Raw genomic sequence first — 23304 nt, forward strand, 5'->3', positions numbered from 1 at the left:
CTGGAATCATCTTGCTCTGATTTAAATCAGTATTAAATAAGATAAATACCGAAAAAGCCTGGAAACTATTTTAAATTCATTTAATTATACAAATTTCTTTTAAATCTGTTTTATAAATATAAGTATGTCAGTTACCAGTTAGTTATGATCTCCAGTACCTACAGTATTTTGCTTAGTCACTTTAATTTGAATTCTAATTAAGCTAAGCATTTTCAGTATTTGATGGCAAGTTCAGATAGATTACTTTCTTAAAACAATTTTTTCATGAATATTTATAGAAATTCAATTTTTATCTTCTAAAGAACTTACTTAGCATTAATCAGCAAGTAAACTTTAACAAGCAGGAAAACACATAATTAGTCAAAATAATGTTATTTTTCTACTTATCATATTTCTATAAATATAACCACACAAGATATTCAAATAACACAAGCAGATATTATTAGTGTAGTAAGATGCAATATTGTGGATGCATATTAAATAATTTAAAATAACTAAATTTGGAAAATTTGATAAAATTTTAGTTATTTACAATTAGGTGATTTTCAAAGAAAGCATTCTGAACATTTTCAATAACTTTGGAAAGGCTAAATATTAATGCCTAAAAAAATCAGTAAGCCAATAATTTTTTATGATCTGCAATTTTAGAAATATCTAAATGCAAGCATACAAGTAATATTAAGCTTGCCTAAAATGTGACAACTGGCTAACTTGACAATAGCATGCAGCTCAATGATTTGGCAATGGAGAAAATCCAAAATGATTAAGTTTAATCAAGGCAGATTTAGTTGTCTGGTAGGACAGAAAAACCGAGCAGCAGAGAATGCCCTGGAGTAACAGCATACCTGACGGACATGAGCTGGATGCCTCTCCATACTGATGCCACTCTAAAAATACATTTTTCATCACATAAATAAAGCCAGGCTTTAAAGGGATAATGAATCAACAAAATATAAACAAACACTGGCCCATCTTATTACTTCACTCATTTAGTCAAGCAACTACTTCCTGAAAGAATTGTCCATGTCTGAACATTATAAATCAAAGCAGCAAAACTATAGAGGGGTTTGAATGAGGCAGACGAGTATGCAAAGTTGTAAAACTACTGGGCTATGCCTTACTTCTCAAGAAAACTGCACTGAATGAATAATAAGGGCACCCTGTCATCTAAACATGCCTATGTTTATTATTCTTATCTGTGGCATAAAGCTTTCTGAGGAAGTCCAAATTTCAAACATTCATTCCCCTACTCCCATCAAATTGTTCTGAAAATGTCATTATTTGTGGAACAAAAATTATACCTTTCAAATGTAAAGAATTTCTAGAAGAAATAATTTTTATTTATTAATTTATCAAATTAATTTTGGAACATATTAAACTGGTTTTACTTTGAAAATTTGTCTGAAAAAAAATTAATGAACCCAATCTTTGATCTAAACATTTGTAATGAGCTTAAAGTCATTAGATATTTGTCAGGTATAATTACATTTTATTAAGTGCATTTTAAAGTGTTTCACTAAGAGGCTATGGATGTTAACTAGTCACTCGTTATTAAAAAGTTGCTAAACACAACCTAAAGTATTTCAATCCCATATTCTGAATGACTAACAATCTAAAGAAGATGCAAGAAAGAAAAGGAAGTACAAATGGCTTTTAAACACAGGAGGAGATATTCAACCTCACTCAGAATAGAAAAATAAAATTATATTATCACATTTCTTCCCATCAGATTAGCAGAAATCCAAATATGTGAATATACCATGGCTAGGTCTATGGGCCAATAGCCATTTTTCTAACAGATTGGTGAAAAAACTGGTTCAACCCCTTGGGAGGACAATTTGGCAGTAACTATCAAAATCACAAATGCAAAAACTCTCCACCTTAGCAACCCACCTACGGGAATGTATTCAATAGCAATGCTATGCAGACCTATACAAAGTAACTTATGTAGAAGACTATTAGCAACTGACTGAAAAAGATCAGACACAACTTAATTACTTAACAATAGGGACTGATTAAACAAATGATGGCAAACTTAAGTAATATAACACTGCAGATATTAAATAAAAAAGGGGGGATATATTTCAACAAGCAGACGATGTACCAAAAAGGAAACAAGATAACATAGTTAATTGAAAAACAAACAAACAAAAAAAACAAGGTTTAGAGTGTGCATACTATGTTATGTAACCTTTTCATTAAACAGGAGGTGGAAGGGGAAAGAGAATATATAATTCTTACTCACTTGCATATGAACAAAGAAGCCCTGGAGAGACACTAACAGCATGGCATCTTATGGAGGGAGTGAGGGTTAGGTTGGTAGAGAATTAGGAGGGAGGTTTTAACTGACTATGAATTTATATTGCTTGAATTTTGAACTGTGGGAATGATTTGTTTATTCAAAAATTAAATTTTTATGGTAATAAAAGATAAAATGACTCCTGCTTCTAAGATGAAATAACAAGGATCCTCCAATCTGAAACAATTAAAAAACTGGACAAAATATAAGAAACATTTGTCAAGGTACTGGACAACGAAGACGGTGATTCCTAAAAAGTGGAAACTAGGTGAGCTATACCCTGGATCCAGCTAACTGCACAGAAAAGTTTCCACTTTGCAACTCGGGAAAAGGGCAAGTGGTGGAGCCGGACCAGACAGTCACCAAGCTGAGGAGATGAGCAGGAAGACCAAGGTGGCCTAACACGGGGCTAAATGGCCTCGCATTCCCCATCGTTCAGATCAGTTCACCAACTGCAGAATTTACAGAGGAATTTAGGCCAAAGTCCTAGCTATTAATACTATAAAAATTTATTTTTCCCACAAAAGTCCATTATGGTCATTGTGAGCTTGTAAGAATTCTGGAGTTTGGACCAGAGGGGGCTGGAATCTTTCTAAGTATCAAAACTAATACGTAATTTTAAAAAGTAAATCTTTGGCTCTACTTTTCCAAATGGAAGTGTGCCAATTCATGATTCTTTTCCTTGAAGTCAAGGTCTCTCTCTACCTTCATTTCACCAAAGTTCATTATAAGCCTATATATACTATATATATATTCAGAAGTACAATTTACATACTAAAATCATGACTAAATATTGTACCCTACCCTCTGAATAACAATATAAAACAGGTACTCAACATGTTATTTCAAAGAATTGCATAGAAATACAAAAACTAGCCTTTTACACTAGTAGCATCTTAGATTAAAGAAACACAATTTCACTCACACATGAAACAATAAATTTCTGGAATAAAGTGAACAATTAAAGATATCTAAAACACTGGTAGATATTTCCTATTTCTATATTATCTAGGCTTGAAAACCCTCTCCTCAGTTCCAACATTCTCACCATAATCGTCAACTGCTTCTTTGTAATGAATAATTACTTCATTATTTTTTTCTTCCTTTACAATTCTATTACATCAGCAATTTTCAACCTTTTTCACGTCATGGTACACATAAACGAATTACTAAAATTCTGCGGCACACCAAAAAATATATTTTTGCTGATCAAAAAAAAAGGGTATAATTTTGATTCATTCACCCCAGACTGGTATTGTGTTGTCTGTTGTCATTTTTTATTTGACAATCTAAAGGAAAAGAGGTCAGTGCCCTTAAGTAAATACTCAGGTATTGTATAGTTTTTTGTTTGTTTTTAAATAAAATTGTTTTTTTTAATTGATTTCAGAGAGGACAGGAGAGGGAGAGAGAGAGAGAGAAACATCAATGATAAAAGGGAATTGATCAGCTGCCTCCTGCATACCTCACATGGGGGATCGAGCCCGCAACCTGGGCGTATGCCCTGACTGGGAATCAAATCGTAAACTCCTGGTTCATAGGTCGACACTCAACCACTGAGCCATGCCGGCTGGGCCAGGTATTGCATGTTTTAAAAATTCTTGCAGCACAGGGGTTGAAAATTGCTCTTTTAGCCCATCCCATGTACACTGAGCTATAGGTGGTTGGGACTACATTATTCTCTCACAGGGGCTGGAACATAACAAGTATCAAAAAATATTTGCTAGATTAATGACTAAAAAGCTTTATGTTTTTTTTTTTTACCTAGCTGTATGTTACTGAAATGGCAGTTTGTGGTGTTCACAAAAAGATTTCTTTACTAATTCCTTTATAGTAGTAAGATGAGGTTGTTCAAAAATTCAAAAATTCACCCATGACAAAATAAGGCATATCAGAACAATTAAATCAGACAGTTTTGCCCCCTCATTTCTTTAGCAAAAGAGTAGCAACTGGTGGCTAGTTATATCCAACAGTGTGATAAAAGTAATCTAAAAATTACCAAGAATCTTATTACTAACCTGTTGAGGAATAATGGAATCTCTATAGCTTGGTAAGATTTTTAGGGTGACACTTCCACTAATATTTTTCAGTAACTCTTGTAATTCCTTTGGATTGTTTCCAACCTCGTGGCCATTGACTTCTTTAATGATATCTCCTACATGGAGCAGACCTTGTCGATCTATCATGCCTCCATGAAGGATTCGGGCGATCACCAGGTCATTATTTTCAACCCTAAAGGTTACACCCTAAAGGAAATAAGGAACAAAATTGTCATTGATTTTAGACTTAAAAATAAATCTTAAAAACTCATGAATATATATATATATAATATATGACATATATTATATATATACATATATAATATATATATACATACATATATATTATATATATACACATATATGAAAACAGTTCTAAAAGTAGGCGAGTGGATCATTCCTGTTTTTCCCATGTTCTCTCCTGTGTCAAGAGTCAAATCTCTTAAAAAAGGACTTTTAACCTGAAAAAGTGAAAAATATATTAGGCTGCATTCCACAGGATAAAAGTTACCTCAAAGGAACAAGAAAAGACAGATAGGCCTTGTTCCCGGCTTTTCTTTTTCACCATTTCACTGTTTTTAGTCAGGATCCAAAAATAATAATTTTAAGTAGGAAATTATAAACTTCACTACTTATAGAGCTCTCCCTACCATTTCTTCACTTTTTAATAACAACTTTCTTCCGTGTTTTGCTACTTCATTAGCAAGCAATCTGAGCTAATTTCTTCAAAGGGCACAGGAAAAAAATGAAGCACTTATTCTGGCCTCTAATTCAATTTAACGTTTATCTTGGTTTAATTTTGTATGCTAAATCAAGTTGAAACAGCATCAGGAGTATATTTTATACAGAGGCCAAAACCCACATAAAACAAACACAAATGAAGTTTTCATGATGGTGCGAGTTATGAAAGAGAAGAAAATGAGAGCAGGGCTGAGCAACAGTGTGGCAGCTTCAGTGTGAAGAAGGCGCCAATTCATCTACTCACCAATGGCTCCCCAGCTCTTTTGTGAATACCAAGAATACGAATGGCATCTACTGGTAATAACTGATTATTAACAGAATTATTCATTTCCGGGCTTGATGGAGGTGAGTCATAACACTTTGATGCCACAATATCATGGGCTTCCAAGAGTGACTGTAAGGATTCAAAACATAAAGCTAGGTTAAAAATGTTTTTTGAGATTTTAAAATGCAAGTTCAAAAACCATAAATCAAAAATGCAAAGAAGAGCCCGGCTGGCATGCCTCGGTGTTTTGAGCATAGACCCATGAACCAGGAGGTCACTGCTCAGCGCCCCATCAGAGCACAGGCCCAGTAGGGGGCATGTAGGAGGCAGCTGATCAATGATTCATCATTGATGTTTCTAACTCCCCTTCTCTCTCTGAAATCAATAAAAACATTTTTTTTTTAAATATGAAGGGAGCAAATGTCAACTGGTTCAAAATATAAATAATTAACATATAGGTTTCGTGGATAATTTCTGGCTATTTCATAAAAATATGTGTAAGAGACTAAAGAAAAATTTCAAAAAGGAAAAGGGAACAAATCCGTGTAAGAGGATTATTCCTATAAATGCTGAAGTCACTCAAATCTCTAACCCGGTCTTTGTTTTCACTCTGTTCTCTCCTCTTAGGAAATATTCGTTCCTGTGACTTGAACCACTATTTATATATTATTAATTCCCAATTTTATACCTTTGATCCAGATCTTTCATTACGTCAGATTAATAGACTAAAAATCTGCCTACAACATAACACAATTATGATAATTTGAAAATCAAAGAAGTTAAGCATTGTAGAGGACTGAAACATACTGAATTAATGAAAAATCCATAACTCCAGAGTGCTTTTTAAAAAACAAAAGACTGAAAACACTCTTCATTAATATAGACCAATGCTATTTTAAGTAATGCTTTACTTTGAAAATTGGTAAAGGGAAGGATCAAGCATTTCACTGATGTTTCAGTGGGAAATGCATTACAGAGTAGCTCAATAGCCTACCTGATGAGGAAAACCCTTTTTATATAAGAACACTGGCTAACAAATGCAGAGTGAGAGAATCTGAAAAATGTCACGTACAACCTCTAATGAAAATATTGATTCAGGCAAGGATTATTAATGTAGGTAAATGGTTGAAAGGAAACAGAATGTGTATAATGCTAGAATAATAATATACTAGATTACTTCTAGTGGAAAAGCTTTCAAAGGAAGGGTTAGACTGTCATTGCCCTTAATCAGGGACCAATCTCAGCGTCAATAGTGGTGGGCCAACCAGGCACTGCACATTTCTGAAACAATTTAATTCATGTTGCATCACATCATTTAAAATGAATTCGAGTTCCAAATAATTAACTTGAATACCGACCTTTTAGATAGAACTTATGTTTACAGGAACTAGAAAGGATAGATAACAACACAGTAGGGAAGCAACCAGATACATCCAGAAAGTGGGACATGCCACAGAATAATAACCTGACCTCTTCAAAAGGTCAACATCATAACCAAGGGAGAGAGAGATGGTCCAACCAGATGCTGCACATGGACCGAGGTTGGAAGCCTGTATGTACAAAATAGCTGTAAAGAATATTTTGGCGTCAAATAAAGACATTTGAATATAGTATGTGCACCTGAGACGGAGGTCCACTTAAATGGAAAAGTGGCAATCAATGATTGAAAAAAAGGGTGAATTACAAAATACCTTGTGAAAAATGATCTCAATTAGTAAAGAAAAGAAAGTACATTTATGCACAGAAAAAAATGGAGGAATATGCACTAAGATAGTAATTTGGGTCATAAGAATACAATGTCTTAATTTTTGTATTTTTGCTTGCTATTTTCTAGTTTAATGTATTTATTAAGCTATATAAATGTATACCTATGAAGTTTTATGTATTTACTTAAAGAAGACAGCTTGTCTAAGAGCACTACCCAGATGCTTCTGAGGTATCACAGACCTAATATGGCCAGTTACCTCAACATTCACATGTTCAGATTCTGCTAGCACAGCGGTTCTCAACCTGTGGGTCGCAACCCCTTTGGCGGTTGAACCACCCTTTCACAGGGATCGCCTGAGACCATCCTGCATATCAGATATTTACATTACGATTCATAAAAGTAGCAACACTACAGTTATGAAGTAGCAACGAAAATAATTTTATGGCTGGGTCACAACATGAGAAACTGTATTTAAAGGGCCAGAAGGTTGAGAACCACTGTGCTAGAGTGTTCCTAACCTCAGTGATGCCAATGGTCAGAAATCCTACCCTTAATCAACTTCCCACATCTCTCTTCTGCAACTGTCACATGTAACCAGTCACCATGTCCTGTTGATTTTATGGCTTACCACTGGAAAATCCTCATTTTATAATGCCATCACAATTTCTTGCTTCAGTACTTAACAATCTAGATCCATAATCAGACCTCTCCCAGTTAAATGCCTCCTCTCATCCCCACCCATGGTTTCCCATTGTCCTAAGTATAAAGTCCCAATACCTTAGTATGTTTTATAAGGCGTCAATCAACTGGCCCCTGCATAAAGGGTGTGTCTGATGTGTCCATGTTTTTGTACCTAAGATACTGATTTCTGTAGGAACCATCTCACTCTAAATCTTCATATTTTACATTAACATTGTTGGAGTCAGAGAAAGTCTTTGAGGAAAAAGCAAGGGGTGATGCCCCCCAAGATCTTCAGTGGAAAGCAAGTGACACTTTATTTCTCTACCCCACAACCATTTATTACACAGTCCATTCTTTCCCCACTAAAACGTACTATCTCCATCATAAGACAGGTAGCCATAGGCGTGTGGATATATTTCTGGGGTTGCTATTCTTGTCGATTAATCTACTTTCCTAATGCTGATCCAATACCACACTGCCTTCATTACAGATTTATAAGATATCTCTCCCACTCCCTTTCTCTCCTGAAACTGGTTTTTCTTTGTTAAAATGACTAACTCTTCATTGATATAGACCGATGCTTAAATTGCACTTATGTTTTGTATCTATCAAAAGTATGTTATGTTCTACTTCCTATCCTTACATTGCTCTCTGATGTCCTAAGGTTATCAACTACACCCCAACCCTAGAAGCAACACCGAAGACATGTATGACTGGTCACAAGGAGGTCTGGGAAACAGTGGTAGTGAGGAAGAAAAAGCCACTATCACGGAGAAAGACGTTTCTAGCATATGGTCTGATGATGAACCAGATTTGGCTTTTTCTTTTTTTTTAATTACACAAAGAAAAATCCTTTCTGATGTATTTTTGTGACAGACTTCATATATTGACGTAATGTGCTTTAGTTACACGTGTGTTTTTGTATCCTCAGAATATCAGAATATTAAAACATCTATGTTGGAATTTACATTCTGCAAAATATGGACCTAAATAATATCTAAAACCTCATCTCAAACTGGAACTTCACTGCGAAAGGAGACTATTTGGGAACATAGGGGCTTGGAGAGAAGAGCTGGGAAGTTTACCTGGAAGTGGGGCTCTTTGAGTATACCAACCAGTTCTGCCACATTCTCATCCACGTTGATTAGAGGAGTGATATCTTCAAGAATTTCATTGACTAATTCCAAGTTATTGTCACTGACAGCTTCTAGTTTTGAATCTTCTAGTCTCTCATGAGCCTTTGAAAAGACAGTATAGGAAAAGTAATAATACATATTGTTTGACTCCAGACTGTGGTTTTCCTCTTGATTTGCTTCTTTACATAAAGCTTTAAAAGATATGACTTAAAAGTGTGATTCATTGAAACCAAATTTAATACTTCAATCAGAGGCAATATATAGATTTTTAAGTACATGTTTTCATGTAATATAATAAATCTTGGCCTCTATTCCTATCCTAAGCCATGAAAAACTCATTTTTATAATTTAACTATGAGAAAAAACTAAATAGGCCATGCCAGGCTGGCATGGCTCAGTGGTTGAGCATTGACCTATGAACCAGGAGGTTATGGTTCCATTTTCAGTTGGGGAACATGCCCAGGTTGCAGGCTCCATCCCCAGTGTGGGGTGTGCAGGAGGCAGTTGATCAATGATTCTCTATCATTGATGTTTCTATCTTTATCCCCTTCTCCCTTCCTCTCTCTGAAATCAGTAAGAAACAACAACAACAACACAAATAGTCCAAATGACAATAAAAAACATATTTCTTATCAATAGAATTTCCTAATGATTTTCTGGTCTAGGCTCAAACTCTAGATGAAGCGTTATTAGGAACATAATCATTCTATAGATTACCATTTAAAAAATCATAAAAATCATTTTGGGAAACTCAGAGTCAAATCAGCAAATAAATCAGTTTGGGGAGGCAGTTCTTGAACTGGACCTTAAAGGACGGTGTCATGTCATGTCTATATATCGTAAGCTGTTTTTTCAAAATCTCATAGTCTTTTCCACATAAAGTGGACCATGAATCACACTGTCACAGAAAATCAGTCGTCCTAATTACCCTTTCACTGAAGGAGTAAAGCAGAGTTTTACATTCAAACTGAGAATGAACACTATGCAGTCTTCATATTTTAGTGTTCTTTGTGTTTCTGGTAAATGCTTGCAGTCTGATTTTGAAGATAGCAAATCATAATTATTAAGATTTAGTTTATAAATGAAACCATGTAAGATGTCAAGTCTTACACATAATATTTTAAGATTCATTTCTGTAAATGCTGAAGAAAAATCCTAATTTCAAGTGGTAACTATCAATTACACCTTATTTGATACCTATAATATTTAAATGTTATTTCTGTCATAGAAAGAATCCTTCAGAGTCCAAATACACATTTTAATTTTTAAAATGCAATTTTTCACTTAAATGTATTTTTTCCTAGGTGATTCACAAAGTAAAACAAGTTTTTAAGTAGAAGGGGGGGCTATATATTAAGCAACATTTTAAAGAAACACCTCTCAGAAGAAATTTTAAATCACATGAAATAAACTGATAAAGAAGAAATTATAACTGCTTTTAAACAAAGAAAAATGTCAAAAGACCAAATGTAATTTAAATAGAAGGAAAAGTTTCTATTAGATTTAGATAAGAAAAAATTAAGAAGACTAGAAATGCCAGAGAATGAGAATAGGCAAGTGTGTAATATTTTGAAAGCTTGATAAGAATAGGATAATGAAGACACTCAATACATATCACAGAATAAATAGCAACATTGGAAAAAAACTAAAATAACATACATAATTAGTTAACTCTTCCAAAAAAAGCAAGAATTACTGTTTTAATACAGATACTTACTTTAATAAATATCTGATTTAGCATCATTAACCTTGCAATACTCTAACTCTCTTATGATAATATAAGAAAGCTTAAGACAAAAAGAAAAAGTTAACATTTATTGAGGGCTTGTGTCTGTGTGTGAGGAACTATATTCTGAGAATAGTGTAAGAAAGTGTATGTGTGTGTGTTCAGCAAAACTAGGTATGTTATTATCACCCTCCTTACAGACACAGACACTGATGCAAAAAGAGAGAAGGTGCTGTGTTTAAGTTCACAATGCGAGTAAGTAGGAGTCTGGCAGTATAACATCAAGGCTTGAGCTCTTACCCCCACAACTTATTTGACTTTTTCACTATACAAACAGCCAGCTAACATCACCTCGTTGTTGCAATGGTAAATGGGATTGCTTTTTTAATATGTAGCTTTTTAGCTCTAAGGTTTTGTCAAAGAAATTTAAAGTCAGAATTTATTTAGTAGATTTCAAGAGACAAGAGTACCAACTGGAATTTAATCAAACCAAGGACAAAGGAAACTCTGATAAATGAATCACATGCGTTTGAATAAATGGGTCTTGTTTCCTTTAAGAAAAAGCACTACTAGAAAGTGAGCATAATTCAGTAAAAATATGTGTCACCTGCCACAAGTGCCTGGAAGAAAACACAGTGACTGGCCCAGCCTTCTTGTGCGGCGAGTTCTGAGACCCTGACTCGCCACCGCACCTTAGACAAGTAAACTGCAGAGAAGAACACGCTCTTCCAGAACGTCCGAGTACTTCACCCAAGCACGGTCCAACCGTGCTCGCAAACAAAAAAATCTTTTTTAACAAGAATTGTGGGCTGTAACTAAAGTGACAAATACTATTCTCCATTAATGATAATAGAAAAAAGATGAAATGTATGGTAAGATTAATGTTGGCGCCGGGCCTCCAGTATGTACGTAAAACTTCCAGTTGGGCAATCTGCAAGTGGCTACTTAGGGGCCCAAACCTTTATATCATGTGATCTTAGGAAGATTAAGTTTATGAATAAAATAAAGAATCTGCATCATTAATTAGCTCGTACCAATGGAAAATTTTATAAAAGGCGGGGTTTTTCAGAAGTCTCAGGAAAAAACAAATGGCTAAAAAATGATCAAAGGAGAGGGTGAAATCAGTATTCTGGGAATGACAAATGGCTACGTGAAAAAAAGGTCAGAGAGCAAGAACCATTTGGTGAACACGAAAGAGTGGGAGGGCAGGGCTGTGAAGCAGGAATGCACCAAGCGTTAGTGATGTATATAAAAATTATTCCAGGAAAACAGTGTAAGAGAAAAAAAAAATGGGCCAAAAATAGCTATAAAAGATGAGTGAGTTAAAGAGATTATTACAGAACTGATTATGGAAAGAGACTTAAAATACCAGGGTTAGCCAAGAGAAAATAAGATTTCAAAAAGTACTAGATATAAGAAGTCAAAAATAGGTGCATGGTCTAATGTAAAAAAAGAAAACCAGCCCATGACGGTTCAGTTATGATTTCCCTAAAATTTTAAATGTGTTACAGCACAGGCCATATAACTAAGGGTCATTTCATCCTGTATTTAAAGTCAGCACAGAAAAAGCATAAAGTGGTCCAATTTTGATGTATACTGAGATTTCATCATGTGGTACGTATTATTTGCTAACTAAGCCTAAGTTCTAACACAGTAATATCTGAAAAGACCTCTGTAAAAATAATTAAAAAAAAAATTTAGTAATCTTATGAATAAACCAATATACCTTAGCAAGTGATTTTACGATTGGATTCTCCATAATCCCCTTGAGGAAAATTAGGTCTATCTCTTCTGCTCCCGTAGATGAGGGCAGCTCCGTAAGGTTATCCAACACTTGCTGCATTTCTGCTGAGATAAAAACAACATATTAAAATAAAGCCTTTGGTGAGCACACATTGCAATGTGAAGATGATTTATTATAGAACTGTACACTTGAAAAATGTTATTAACCAATGTCACCTCAATAAATTTTAAAAAGTCTTAAATCCCAAGTCATTATGAAATACAATTATAAAATAATTCAAATAAAAGGGCAGTAACAATGAACACTCCTGAAAAATCACATTTTAAAAAACGGAATTGCTAAATATTATGTTTCAAATTGACTTCCCATGAATTAGTAGCAGGACAGGTTTCTACATGTAACTCAGGCTTTATCGGGCTACCTTATACATGCTTATAATCTTACACTTATTTTATAACTTCAAGTTAAAAAACATTACTTAGGAATAAATAAGAAATTTTAATAAATAAAATTTAAAAAGTATAGTAATTAGTAATCAAGAAATTTCCCATAGCCCTAGCTGGGTTTGCTCAGTGGTTAGAGGATCTCGGGTTCAAATCTGGTCAAGGACAGGTGCAGGAGGCAACCAATCAATATGTCTCTCTCACATTGATGTTTCTCTCTCTGTCTCTCTCCCTCCCTTCCACCTAAGTCAATGGAAAAATTTCCCTGGGTAAGGATTAACATAAAAAAAGAAACTTTCCATAAGCCCAGAATCAGATGGCTTCACTGGTGAATTCTATTAAATATTAAAGAATTAAAACCAATTCTTCACAAACTCTCCCCAAAAAAGGAGAGAAGGAAATACTTCCCAACTATTCTGTGAGATACCAAATCCAGACAAAGACATCACAAGAAAATGACAGTCAATATTCTTTGTAAATGAAGATGTAAAAATCTTTAATAAAAAACTAGCAAGACTGAAAAGGATTTTATACAATGACTAGTACAATTTATCCCAGGAATACAAAGGTGGTTCATCAACATATGAAAATCTATCAATGTAATACACTGTATTAATAGGACAAAAACAAAAAACCACACGATACCTCCCTCGATAGACAAAGAAAAAACATTCAACATAATCTAATATTCTTTCATGATTAAAAAACATTAACAAATAGAAGGGAAATTTCCCCAACTTGATAAAGGAGATCTATGAAAATTTCCATAGCTTACATGATACTTAATGGTGAAAGACTGAACAAGGCAAGGAAGTCTACTCTTTCTTGCCACTTCTACTCAACACTGTATTGGAGGTTCTAGCTGGAGCAGTTAGGCAAGAAAAGGAAATAAAAGTCATTAAGATTGGAAATGAATAAGTAAAACTATCTTTATTTTTGACATGATCATATATATATATATATATATATATAATCTTAAGGAATATACAAATAAATTTATTAGAATAAATGAGTTCAGCAAGGTTGCAGGATACAAGATCAAGATACAAAAATCAACTGTGTTTCTATACACTAGCATTGAACAACCCGAAAATGAAATTAAGAAAATCATTCCTTTTACAACAGCATCAAAAATAAAATAATTATTAATAATGTAACAAAAGACGCGCAAGATTTGTATACTAGAACTATAAAATGTCATTGAAAGAATTAAAGATGACAAATAATAGAAAGATATCCCATATTCACAAACTGTTAAAATGGCAATATATACAAACTGATCTACAGATTTAATGTAATCACTATCAAAATCTCAGATGCCTGTTTGCTTGTTTTAGCAGAAATTGACAATTGATCCTAAAACTCATATGAGAAATGCAGGGGACACAGAATAGCCAAACAATCTTCAAAAAGAACAAAGCTGGGAGAGCCATACTTAATTTCAAATCTAAGAGCTACAATACTCAAGAAAGGCACAAAGATAGACATATAACCAAGTGAGAATCCATAAATTCATGGTCAATTGATTTTCAACAAGGGTGACAAGACAATTCAATGAAAGAAAGAATCACCTTTCTAACAAATGGTACTGGGATAACTGTAAGAGAGTGAAGCTAGACCCCCCCCCCTGCACCCCCCCCCCCCCGCCGCCCGCCCTCGCCACACTTCATTCAGTATCAGTCTTCATTTTATTCAATTTTACTAATTTTATCTCCTCTTCATAATTCTTTAGAATAAGTCTACTAATATTGTAGTTGTCTTGTTGTAATATTTTCTACTTTTATTAAAATAAAACATAAATATTAAAAGTCAAATGGTATTACTAAATGGCTTATCCTATATAATAAAAGGGTAATATGCAAATTGACCCTAAAGGCAGAACGACCGGTTACTATGATGTGCACTGACCACCAAGGAGCAGATGCTCAATGCAGGAGCTGCCCCCTGGTGGTCAGTGAGCTCCCATAGGGGGAGCTCTGCTCAGCCACAAGCTGGGCTGATAGCTGCGAATGCGGCAGAGGGGGCGGGAGCCTCTCCCACCTCCTTAGCAGTGCTAAGGATGTCTGACTGCAGCTTAGGCCCGATCCCCTGGGGAGTGGGCCTAAGCTGGCAGGTGGACATCCCCCAAGGGGTCCCAGACTGCGAGAGGGCACAGACTGAGCCCCTCCCCACCCCGCCAAGTGCACGAATTTTCGTGCATTGGGCCTCTAGTAATGAAATATAGCGGTTCTCTGTTCCATACTATCTGCCCCTCTCCAACTTATCCCCCCTCTCCAAAAGTGCCCCTCTCCAACTTATCCCACCTCTCCAAAAGTAACTACTTTGATTTTAAGTTTCTTTTAATCACATCTATGTTTCTGGATAAATGCCCACATTGCTACTTTTTAATTTACCCACTTAGACATTATCTATTTATTTTCTGTTAGAATACTACACCTGCCCACACAGCCATGTTTCTGGCCAAGTCTGGATTGGTTTTCCCCCCGTGAGGAAATGGCCAAGGAGCTCCAGGAAAGCTGAGCGGACAGTACAGGGCAATAGTGTGCCACACTGATTTTTAAAACATGCAATACCTGACTACTCAGTCAGGGGCAGTGACCTCTTTTCACGTACATTGTCAAATAAAGAAACAACAGCCAACAAAACAATAGCCATCCGGTGCGAATGAATTAAAATTATACTTTTTTTTTTTTGGTCAGATTGGTGCTGCAGAATTTTAGTAATTAGTTTATGTGCCATCAGATGAACAAGGTTGAAAATCGCTGCTGTAAACCCATGAAGTTCTGCACGGGGTGGGTAGCCCTGGAAATTGGCAGCAACTGGCTGTTCAGGGTGAATGAGGTGCGGGTGAAGGTCGACAGCAGCCAGGTGTTTGTACGGCTGTTTATTTTTGTGAAGAAGCAAATCATGTACTTTTCCATGAAATCTCGAAGACCTCATGTCCCTGTGGGACGCATGCCCCCAAAGACTTGAGAGTGGAGACATACTCAACTATTTAGGCTTCAGTGTATCAAGTAGCAACCCCAGCCCCGTGCGGAGGACGATGCAGGACTGCTACAGCTGGAAACCCCGGAAATCAGCACACTCACTGCCCGTGCAGGATGAAAGCTCCGGATGCCATCCATGCCGGGTCCCATTCCTAATGAGCAAGAACTCCTGCCCCTACCTGCTAGGTCTCTGAAACACCAGTATCCCTTGCAAGGGTGTGCCTCCTTGACACCCTGTTGGAATGCCCCTCTGTGGGACACGGGTCTGCAAGCAGAGAGAGCCTGCGCTATCAGCAGGCACTGCTGTGAGCCACCCTGGCCAAAGCACAAAGTGAAAGCTCTCAGCAACAATACCTGTCAGCAGCCAAAGACCTAACCCAATCTCCTTAAGTCTCCCCAACAGTCAGAAGAGTAAACGTGCAGCACTTCAGCACTTGCGCGAGTTGCAGAGCTTCGTGGACAGCTGTCACACACTGGGGAGTGCTCCGAGAGGGAGCTGAAGGACTCTCGCTGGAGATGGAGCCAAGCAGACTGCACTGTGCTTGCAGGCAGCCCCCAGAGCATCCGGCTCAGCAGGTGCAGACAGGACCAGCCAAACCCCATTGAGTCCAAAGCTCAGATGATCCATCCCAGCCCTTTCTTACAGGCAGTTTCAGAACATCTGCTGAGACTTTATTTTCCCCTGGTGCACTTTTTTTCTGAAGTTGCAGTCAGATATCATTCTTAATGCTTCTGTCCATGCTTCTTTAAAAGTCCTCACTTGGCTCTTATCACAGTTCACTTTCCCTGCTCCAAGCTATTCAATCCCAAAGGTGAAAGTTGGGGTGAGGGGACTTTGTGTCTTCCGTTCTCCCCTTTGTACATGGGTAAATGGGACCTATTTGGGGCATCTCAGGGTTGACTGCTGGGAAAGGCAGACAGAAATTGGTGGGGAGGTTAGGTGAGGCGATGGGGAGGTGCAGAACAAATTACCTGGGGCTCCGGTTAAACCAGGATGTCAAAACATTAACACGACTTCCCTGCCATGCAAGGGTCTGCCCTAACACTTTTGCTCTATACTCTGTTGTGAATAAATGTGCTGACACCTGGCATAACCCCATGCCCCCTCTTTTACTGAGGTGAGATGTGACAGTATGGAGGAATGGTTTCCCCGAACAAGCCAATTTACTGGTCTGACTTTATAAATTAGTTGTCTAATAACATGAATTATTAAAAAACACAATTAAACTAAATTATCCTAAACACATATGACAAAATAATGAGAAAATATATAAGATATGAGAGATAATTAACCTTATAAATTATTAAAACATTAACTGAATCTATAATTACTCAGACATGGATAACTACAAGGCGACTCTAGAGTATGTAAAAGCTTAATATATGAGTTAGAAGTTCTCTGTAGTGGGAACCTTGCAAAACTGGGTGGGAGCCAGAGAAACAGGGAAGTGTCCCAGTGTACTCAGAGATTCCAGGAAGAAAGGAAAAGTCCCAAAGCACAGAAGGTCAGATTTTTGCAAGTTCCTCTCCTCCTGCATAATCACTAGAGCAGTGGTTCTCAACCTTCCTAATGCCGCGACCCTTTAATACAGTTCCTCATGTTGTGGTGACCCTCAATTTCATTGTTACAAATTGAACATAATGAAAGCATAGTGATTAGTCACAAAAACAATATGTAATTATATATGTGTTTTCCAATGGTCTTAGGCGACCCCTGTGAAAGGGTCGTTTGACCCCCAAAGGGGTCGCGACCCACAGGTTGAGAACCGCAGCACTAGAGGACAGACCCTTTAATCAGAAGCTAGATTCAATGACATATAAGTGGGATTCCTGTTTGAGCTGTAGAAAAATTAATATATTTAATCTAGACCCTTCAATTACAAATATGAACAAATCAAGAATCACAAAACACTTATAAAAACGAGCAGCATGAATGCAACTCAGCTAATTCAACAAACAAAAGCATTATCTGACAAAGAAACAGAATTACTTGGGGATGTGTTAGGGAGAGAAAAGAAAGCAAAACGGATAAAGAAAAAAGATTAAGTTGTGTGGGAAGATCAAATTGAAGAATTCTCCCACTAGAAAAGGGCAATAAGAGAGAAAGTATGAGAAAACCACTATGGATCATGAAAGACTAAAATTTGTAAGGTAACGGGAAATTTGGAAATAGAAAAACAAAGGAATTAATAATAGGGAAAGACGAAATCAATTCAAAAATAAAGAACCATAGATTTGGTCAATAAGCTGGCTTTTTCAAAAGACCAATAAAAATAGACAAATAATTGGCTAGTCTGATTACAATAAGAAAAGACACAAATAACATTAGAAATGCAATGAGAAAATAATTGCAGGCATAAAGATTAAAAAGAAAACACAAAGAACTTTATTTAAAATTTAATCAGGTAGATATTTTCTCTGAAAATGTTAATTATTGAAGTTTAGGAGAAAGATAAAAATGAAAATAGTTCAAAATAGGAGAAATTGCAAAGGTTTTCAAAGATAACCTTTTATAAAGACATTAGCCCTAGACAGATTTAAGAATACAGTCTATAAAACCTTGAAGAAATAGATAATTCATGTTTTTAAAATAAAACATAGAAAGGATCAAAATCTTTCCAAGTTCTATGTGGACTTCAAAACTCAAAGAAAATTATAAACTAAACTCACTGATGAGCATATATGCAAATGTCTTAAACATATCGACAAACTGAATATAACAATGTCTTTAAAAATAACAATTAAGAGTCAACTATAGTTTATCCTAGTAATATAAAGATGGTTCAACATTTTAAAAGTACATAATATACTTTAATATATATTCACAGTATAAGGAAAAAAAAAAACCCACAATCATCTCAATGCATCTAATATGTCAAATAAAACTCAAACTCAGTCCTAATGGAAAATTTTACCACAGCAAGAATAGAAGGAAACCACCTTTATGTATCTAATTCATTGGCACCCTTCAGGAGCAGAATATCTATGTCCCTGGCTTCCCCAATTAGGATAAAGTCTCCTAATATAGTATATTTTCATAACTCTGACAAACCTGTACAATTTTTGGTGTTTAATGTATAATTTCCTTTCTAAACTAACTCTGATGAGCACAAAAATCATGTCTGTCTTGTTCAAATCTTTATTCCCAGCAACTAGACCACAGTCTGGTACATCCTAAGTTCTCGATAATAAAGTCTCAGTTACAAAAAGGCAACATTGTCCTGTTACCAAAATTAAGACTAGTTTTTTAATTAAATGTTATTTATAAAGTAAAATGTCTCCATAATACTTGGAATCAGCAAAATGCGGTGTTTAGAAAGCAGTATTCTTAAAGCTATCAATTTCTCACAAATTGTACAAGCCATAAAGAAGGAAGTGGTATCTCTTTCAATGGTTAGCCTACTAAAATGGCAAAAATACTTCTTAAGTATAAATCTATCTCTAACTTTCTACAATATAGTTCAGTATGTGAAGCAAATTTAATAAAACGCACGGTATTTACCCACCTATATTCTGTTCTAAAAGCTTTCTAGAATTGTTTACATAAGCATTTCTACCAAGTTTTAGAATTAAATAAACTAGTCTTAATAAATTAGAACTAGAGCTTATTTTAATATTAAAAGTCCTTTTGTAAGCACATTTGGTGGTATATTCATGCCAATTCAACAAACAGAATTCCCTATTGAAAATGGCAGGTAAATTAAGTTTTCATAAGATGTTAAAAATTATTTCTGCAAGAATTTTATAGATAAAACTAGAGGACTGGTGCACAAAAATTTGTGCACTCGGGGGGGGGGAGGGAGGGAGGCCCCTCAGCCCGGCCTGTGCCCTCTCGCAGTCTGGGACCCCTCGGGAGATAACGACCTGCTGGCTTAAGCCTGCTCCCGGGTGGCAGAGGGCAGGCCCAATCCCTAGGTGCAGCCCCTGGTCGGGCTCAGAGCAGGGCCAATTGGGGAGTTGGGGCACCGCCCCCTGTCATGCACAGAGCAAGGCGAGCGGGAGGTTGTGATGCCACCCTCAGTCACGCTCAGGGTAGGGCCAATTGGGGGGTTGGGGCACCGTCCCCTGTCACACTCAAGGCAGGGTCGATGGGGAGGTTGCGGCGCCACCCCCTGTCACGCACAGAGCAGGGCCAATCAAGGGGTTGGGGTGCCGCACCCTGTCACACACAGAGCCGCAGGGCGATCAGGGGGTTGGGGAGCTCCCCCCTATCAGGCACAGAGCAGGGCTGACCAGGGGGTTGGGGTGCCGTACCCTGTCACGAACAGAGCAGGGTGGATAGGGAGGTTGTGGCCCCGCCCCATCACACACAGAGCCGCAGGGAAATCAGGGGGTTTGGGCGCTGCCCCCTGTCATGCTGATCCCGGTGCCGGGAGGCCTCGCAGCTGCACTGATCCCAATGCTGGGAGTCATATTACCCTTTTACTATATAGGGTAGAGGCCTGGTGCACGGGTGGGTGCCGGCTGGTTTGCCCTGAAGGGTGTCCTGGATCAGGGTGGGGGTCCCCACTGGGGTGCCTGGCAAGCCTGGGTGAGAGGATGATGGCTGTTTGTAGCTGGTCACACATCCTTCAGGGTGGGGGTCCCCACTGGGGTGCCTGGCCAGCCTGGGTGAGGGGCTGAGGGCTGTTTTTAGGCTGGGGGTGACTGAAGCTCCCAACCGCTCCTTTTTTTCTTTTTTTATTCTGGGCCAGCTTTAGCTTTGAGGCTTGGCTCCAGCTCTTAGGCATCCGGTGCTTAAAGTAGGTTTCTGGCCTTTGCTTACAATGTTGCGATCCTACTGGCTGAAGCCCGGAGGAATAAAGCAGATTTCTGGGGTTTTGTTTAGCTTCTATATTTGTTACACAGTTGCTTAGAGTTGCAGCTCAGAGGCCTGCAGCGGGGGGAACATTGGAGTCCTCTGTCACTGAAACAAGCAAGCCTCATGTTAGTTTCAAGCTGCCTGGCTGCCGGCCGCCATCTTGGCTGGCAGTTAATTTGCATATCGTGCTGATTAGCCAATGGGAAGGGTAGCAGTCGTCTGCCAATTACCATGTTTCTCTTTTATTAGATAGGATAATTATTTCACTGGGACCATGCTGTACAATTTACAGAATCCAGGATATGAAAAACAAAATCTCATTCTATGTGCATTTGGAAAGATTTAAGCCTAACTTCAAAGAAGGTCCCTAAAAGTTAGTTAGGTTACTTCTAATGTATTTGCAGTAGAGCAGCAAAATTCTTTTAAAAATACATCTCCAAGGAATGATATAGAAAAAAAGAGCCTACTGAAATGTGGATCAATTGAGGTTTCTTTGAGGTTAAATTTTGACAAAACCATTTTCACACAATTGACTGGACCATGACAGCCAAGTTCTTCTTGTAAACCATTAGTTATGTCACTAAAACAACTGTTTTCTATAATATGACTATATGCTGCCAATACCTTAGCTCTAATATCTGGAAATTCTAATTTGGTTATACTGAATCAAAGAAGAAAAGAAACATTTTCGAGGTGCTCAGTTAACTTGGTCAACATTAATTAAGTGCTTATAGGCCACACATAATGTTAAATGTTGAAGAATACAGAGATACTCTCTTTCCCCCAAAATTCAATCTGGTAGAGTAGAACAGAATGTGTAAACATGTGTATGAAGCACAATGATAAGAACACTAGGAAGGAGTCACAGTTAGATGGTACAGCACAGTGGTTAAGGGCCTGGACACTGCCACGTAACTAGTCCTGAAAACCTGAGTAAATGCTTAACCTCCCCAGGCAGTGTCTTCCACCTGCTAAGTGGAGAATGACAACGGTGTCTGTCTATCTCACAGGGCTGTTGCTGTTAAATAATACATGGGAAATTCCTAGAACCACACTTCCTATTGCATTATTAACATCGAGGGAGTACAGGAAAGGAGTCAAGTGTTTTAACTCTTTCTTTGATGGAGATGGCAGGGTGACGAGATGGAAAAGAAGGGAGATACCAGTGGAAGGCACCCTAACAGAAATAACCACACTCAGCTCCTCCTACTGAAGTTCTTGAATGCAAGGTCAACATTTCACACCTTGAGACAAAATGTGGAGCTGTACTTCCCAAAGCATTCTTAAACAAAGGGAAAGGACAGGCACAGCGGGGGAGCAGGGCAATTAAGGAACCCCATTCGCAAGAGCTCACTTTCTGGCCAAACCAGCCCCAAGTTCTTTCCAGAGATACTGGCTGTTTGTCCGGCATGGGGAAGGGTTCCTAACGCAGATGTGGAGTGAGAGGCTGAGGTGAATCTGGTTCTTCATAACAGAACTAAAGGAGGCGGGGGTGCAGGGAAAAGACTGTCCAGGAGTGAATATTCTAAAGCAGTGTTTCTCAAACAGCAAACTCTTGGCATTTGGGGAGCAAATATTCTTTCTGCACCGGACTGTTCTCCACCAGATGCCTGCCGTGTTCCATAATTATGACAACCAAACCTCCCTTTGCCCTTCCTAACACTCCAGGGGTAGTACCACTGTCTCTCCTTCTCTTCTGCCAACTTAAAGCATTGCATTAATATTAATATGTTCTACCTCTGGTAAGTTCTTAATTTAGGTGTTACGAGGGCTCCCAGCTTGCTCACCTGCTCTTGCCTACAAGTGTAAAGGAGAAGCTGCCTGGGCTGTGGGCTCACCACTCACTCAGTCCTACTCACCGCCCCCATTTCAGAGAGGGCTGCCTGCACAACTACAGAGGAGATCCTCACCAGACAGATATTCTCCACTAACCAACCTAGTCTCTCACTTACAAATACAATCCAGCTATTCCAGATCACCAGACATTTGAAGAAAATATTAGTGACAGTAGACAAAGCTGAAAAGACTCAACTAGGGGGAAACAGATGGTGCTGAGGACAGAACTTTACAATTCATTTTTACGAGCATTCTCAGAGGTCCGTGAGAGGCTTTTACACTCTTAAAGGAATGGGCCAGTAAGAGGGAGAAAATGGAGCAACCCCAGAACAGGAAGAAGTTCCTGGCAATTAAAAAGATTGTCACACTGTTTAAAAATCAAACATCACACTAAATGACAGAATAAAATTGAAACTGCTAATAGAGTAAACTCCCAAATGCAGAACAAACAGGAAAAGATGGGAAATATGAGAAAACTGAAAACATATAGGCCAAGTCCAACAGTGCCCATCAGGAGCTTCACAAGACAAGATCAGAGACAAGATGGGAAAGAAATAGCTGAAGAAATAATAGAAAAAAATGTCCCTGCGTTTTTTGGTTTTATTTTGTTAATTTTCACTTGAGGATATTTTTTCATTAATTTCTAGAGTGGAAGGGAGGGGGAGCAACAGAGAGAGAAGCACCAATGTGAGAGAGTAAGACACTGATTGGTTGCCTTCCCAGGGCGGAGGATAGAGCCTACATCGGAGATACGTGCCATTGACTGGAATCAAACCTGGGACCCTTCAGCATGTGGGCCAACGCTCTATCCACTTGGCCAAACTGGCTTGGACAAAACGTTCCTGAGTTTTAAATGACAAACAAAACTTCAGGATGAAAGGCTTGCCAAGTGCAGAGCAGA

At 37.6% G+C, this 23304-nt stretch overlaps 1 protein-coding gene and 1 pseudogene across 6 annotated transcripts in view; one reads left to right on the forward strand and one right to left on the reverse strand.

The window, feature by feature from the left end:
- Positions 1–23304, reverse strand: part of MPP6 (membrane palmitoylated protein 6) — a 66941-nt gene that overhangs the window by 19638 nt on the left and 23999 nt on the right. For 4 of the 6 annotated variants that reach the window (XM_036327872.1, XM_036327869.1, XM_036327867.1 and 1 more), the window contains exons 2-6: positions 12319–12437; positions 8816–8968; positions 5321–5470; positions 4315–4542; positions 846–887 (exon numbers count right to left, since the gene is read on the reverse strand). In XM_036327872.1, coding sequence (XP_036183765.1) covers positions 846–887; positions 4315–4542; positions 5321–5470; positions 8816–8968; positions 12319–12435 — 690 coding nt within the window. In that variant the 5' untranslated portion in view covers positions 12436–12437. Of the gene's footprint in view, positions 1–845; positions 888–4314; positions 4543–5320; positions 5471–8815; positions 8969–12318; positions 12441–23304 lie in introns of all 6 variants that reach the window. The other 2 variants (XM_036327868.1, XM_036327870.1) reach the window with 2 other exon arrangements.
- Positions 15522–16266, forward strand: LOC118666569 (annotated as a pseudogene).

This window comes from Myotis myotis, unplaced genomic scaffold (genome assembly GCF_014108235.1).
Source record: "Myotis myotis isolate mMyoMyo1 unplaced genomic scaffold, mMyoMyo1.p scaffold_m19_p_11, whole genome shotgun sequence".
NCBI classification, from domain to species: Eukaryota; Metazoa; Chordata; class Mammalia; order Chiroptera; family Vespertilionidae; genus Myotis; species Myotis myotis.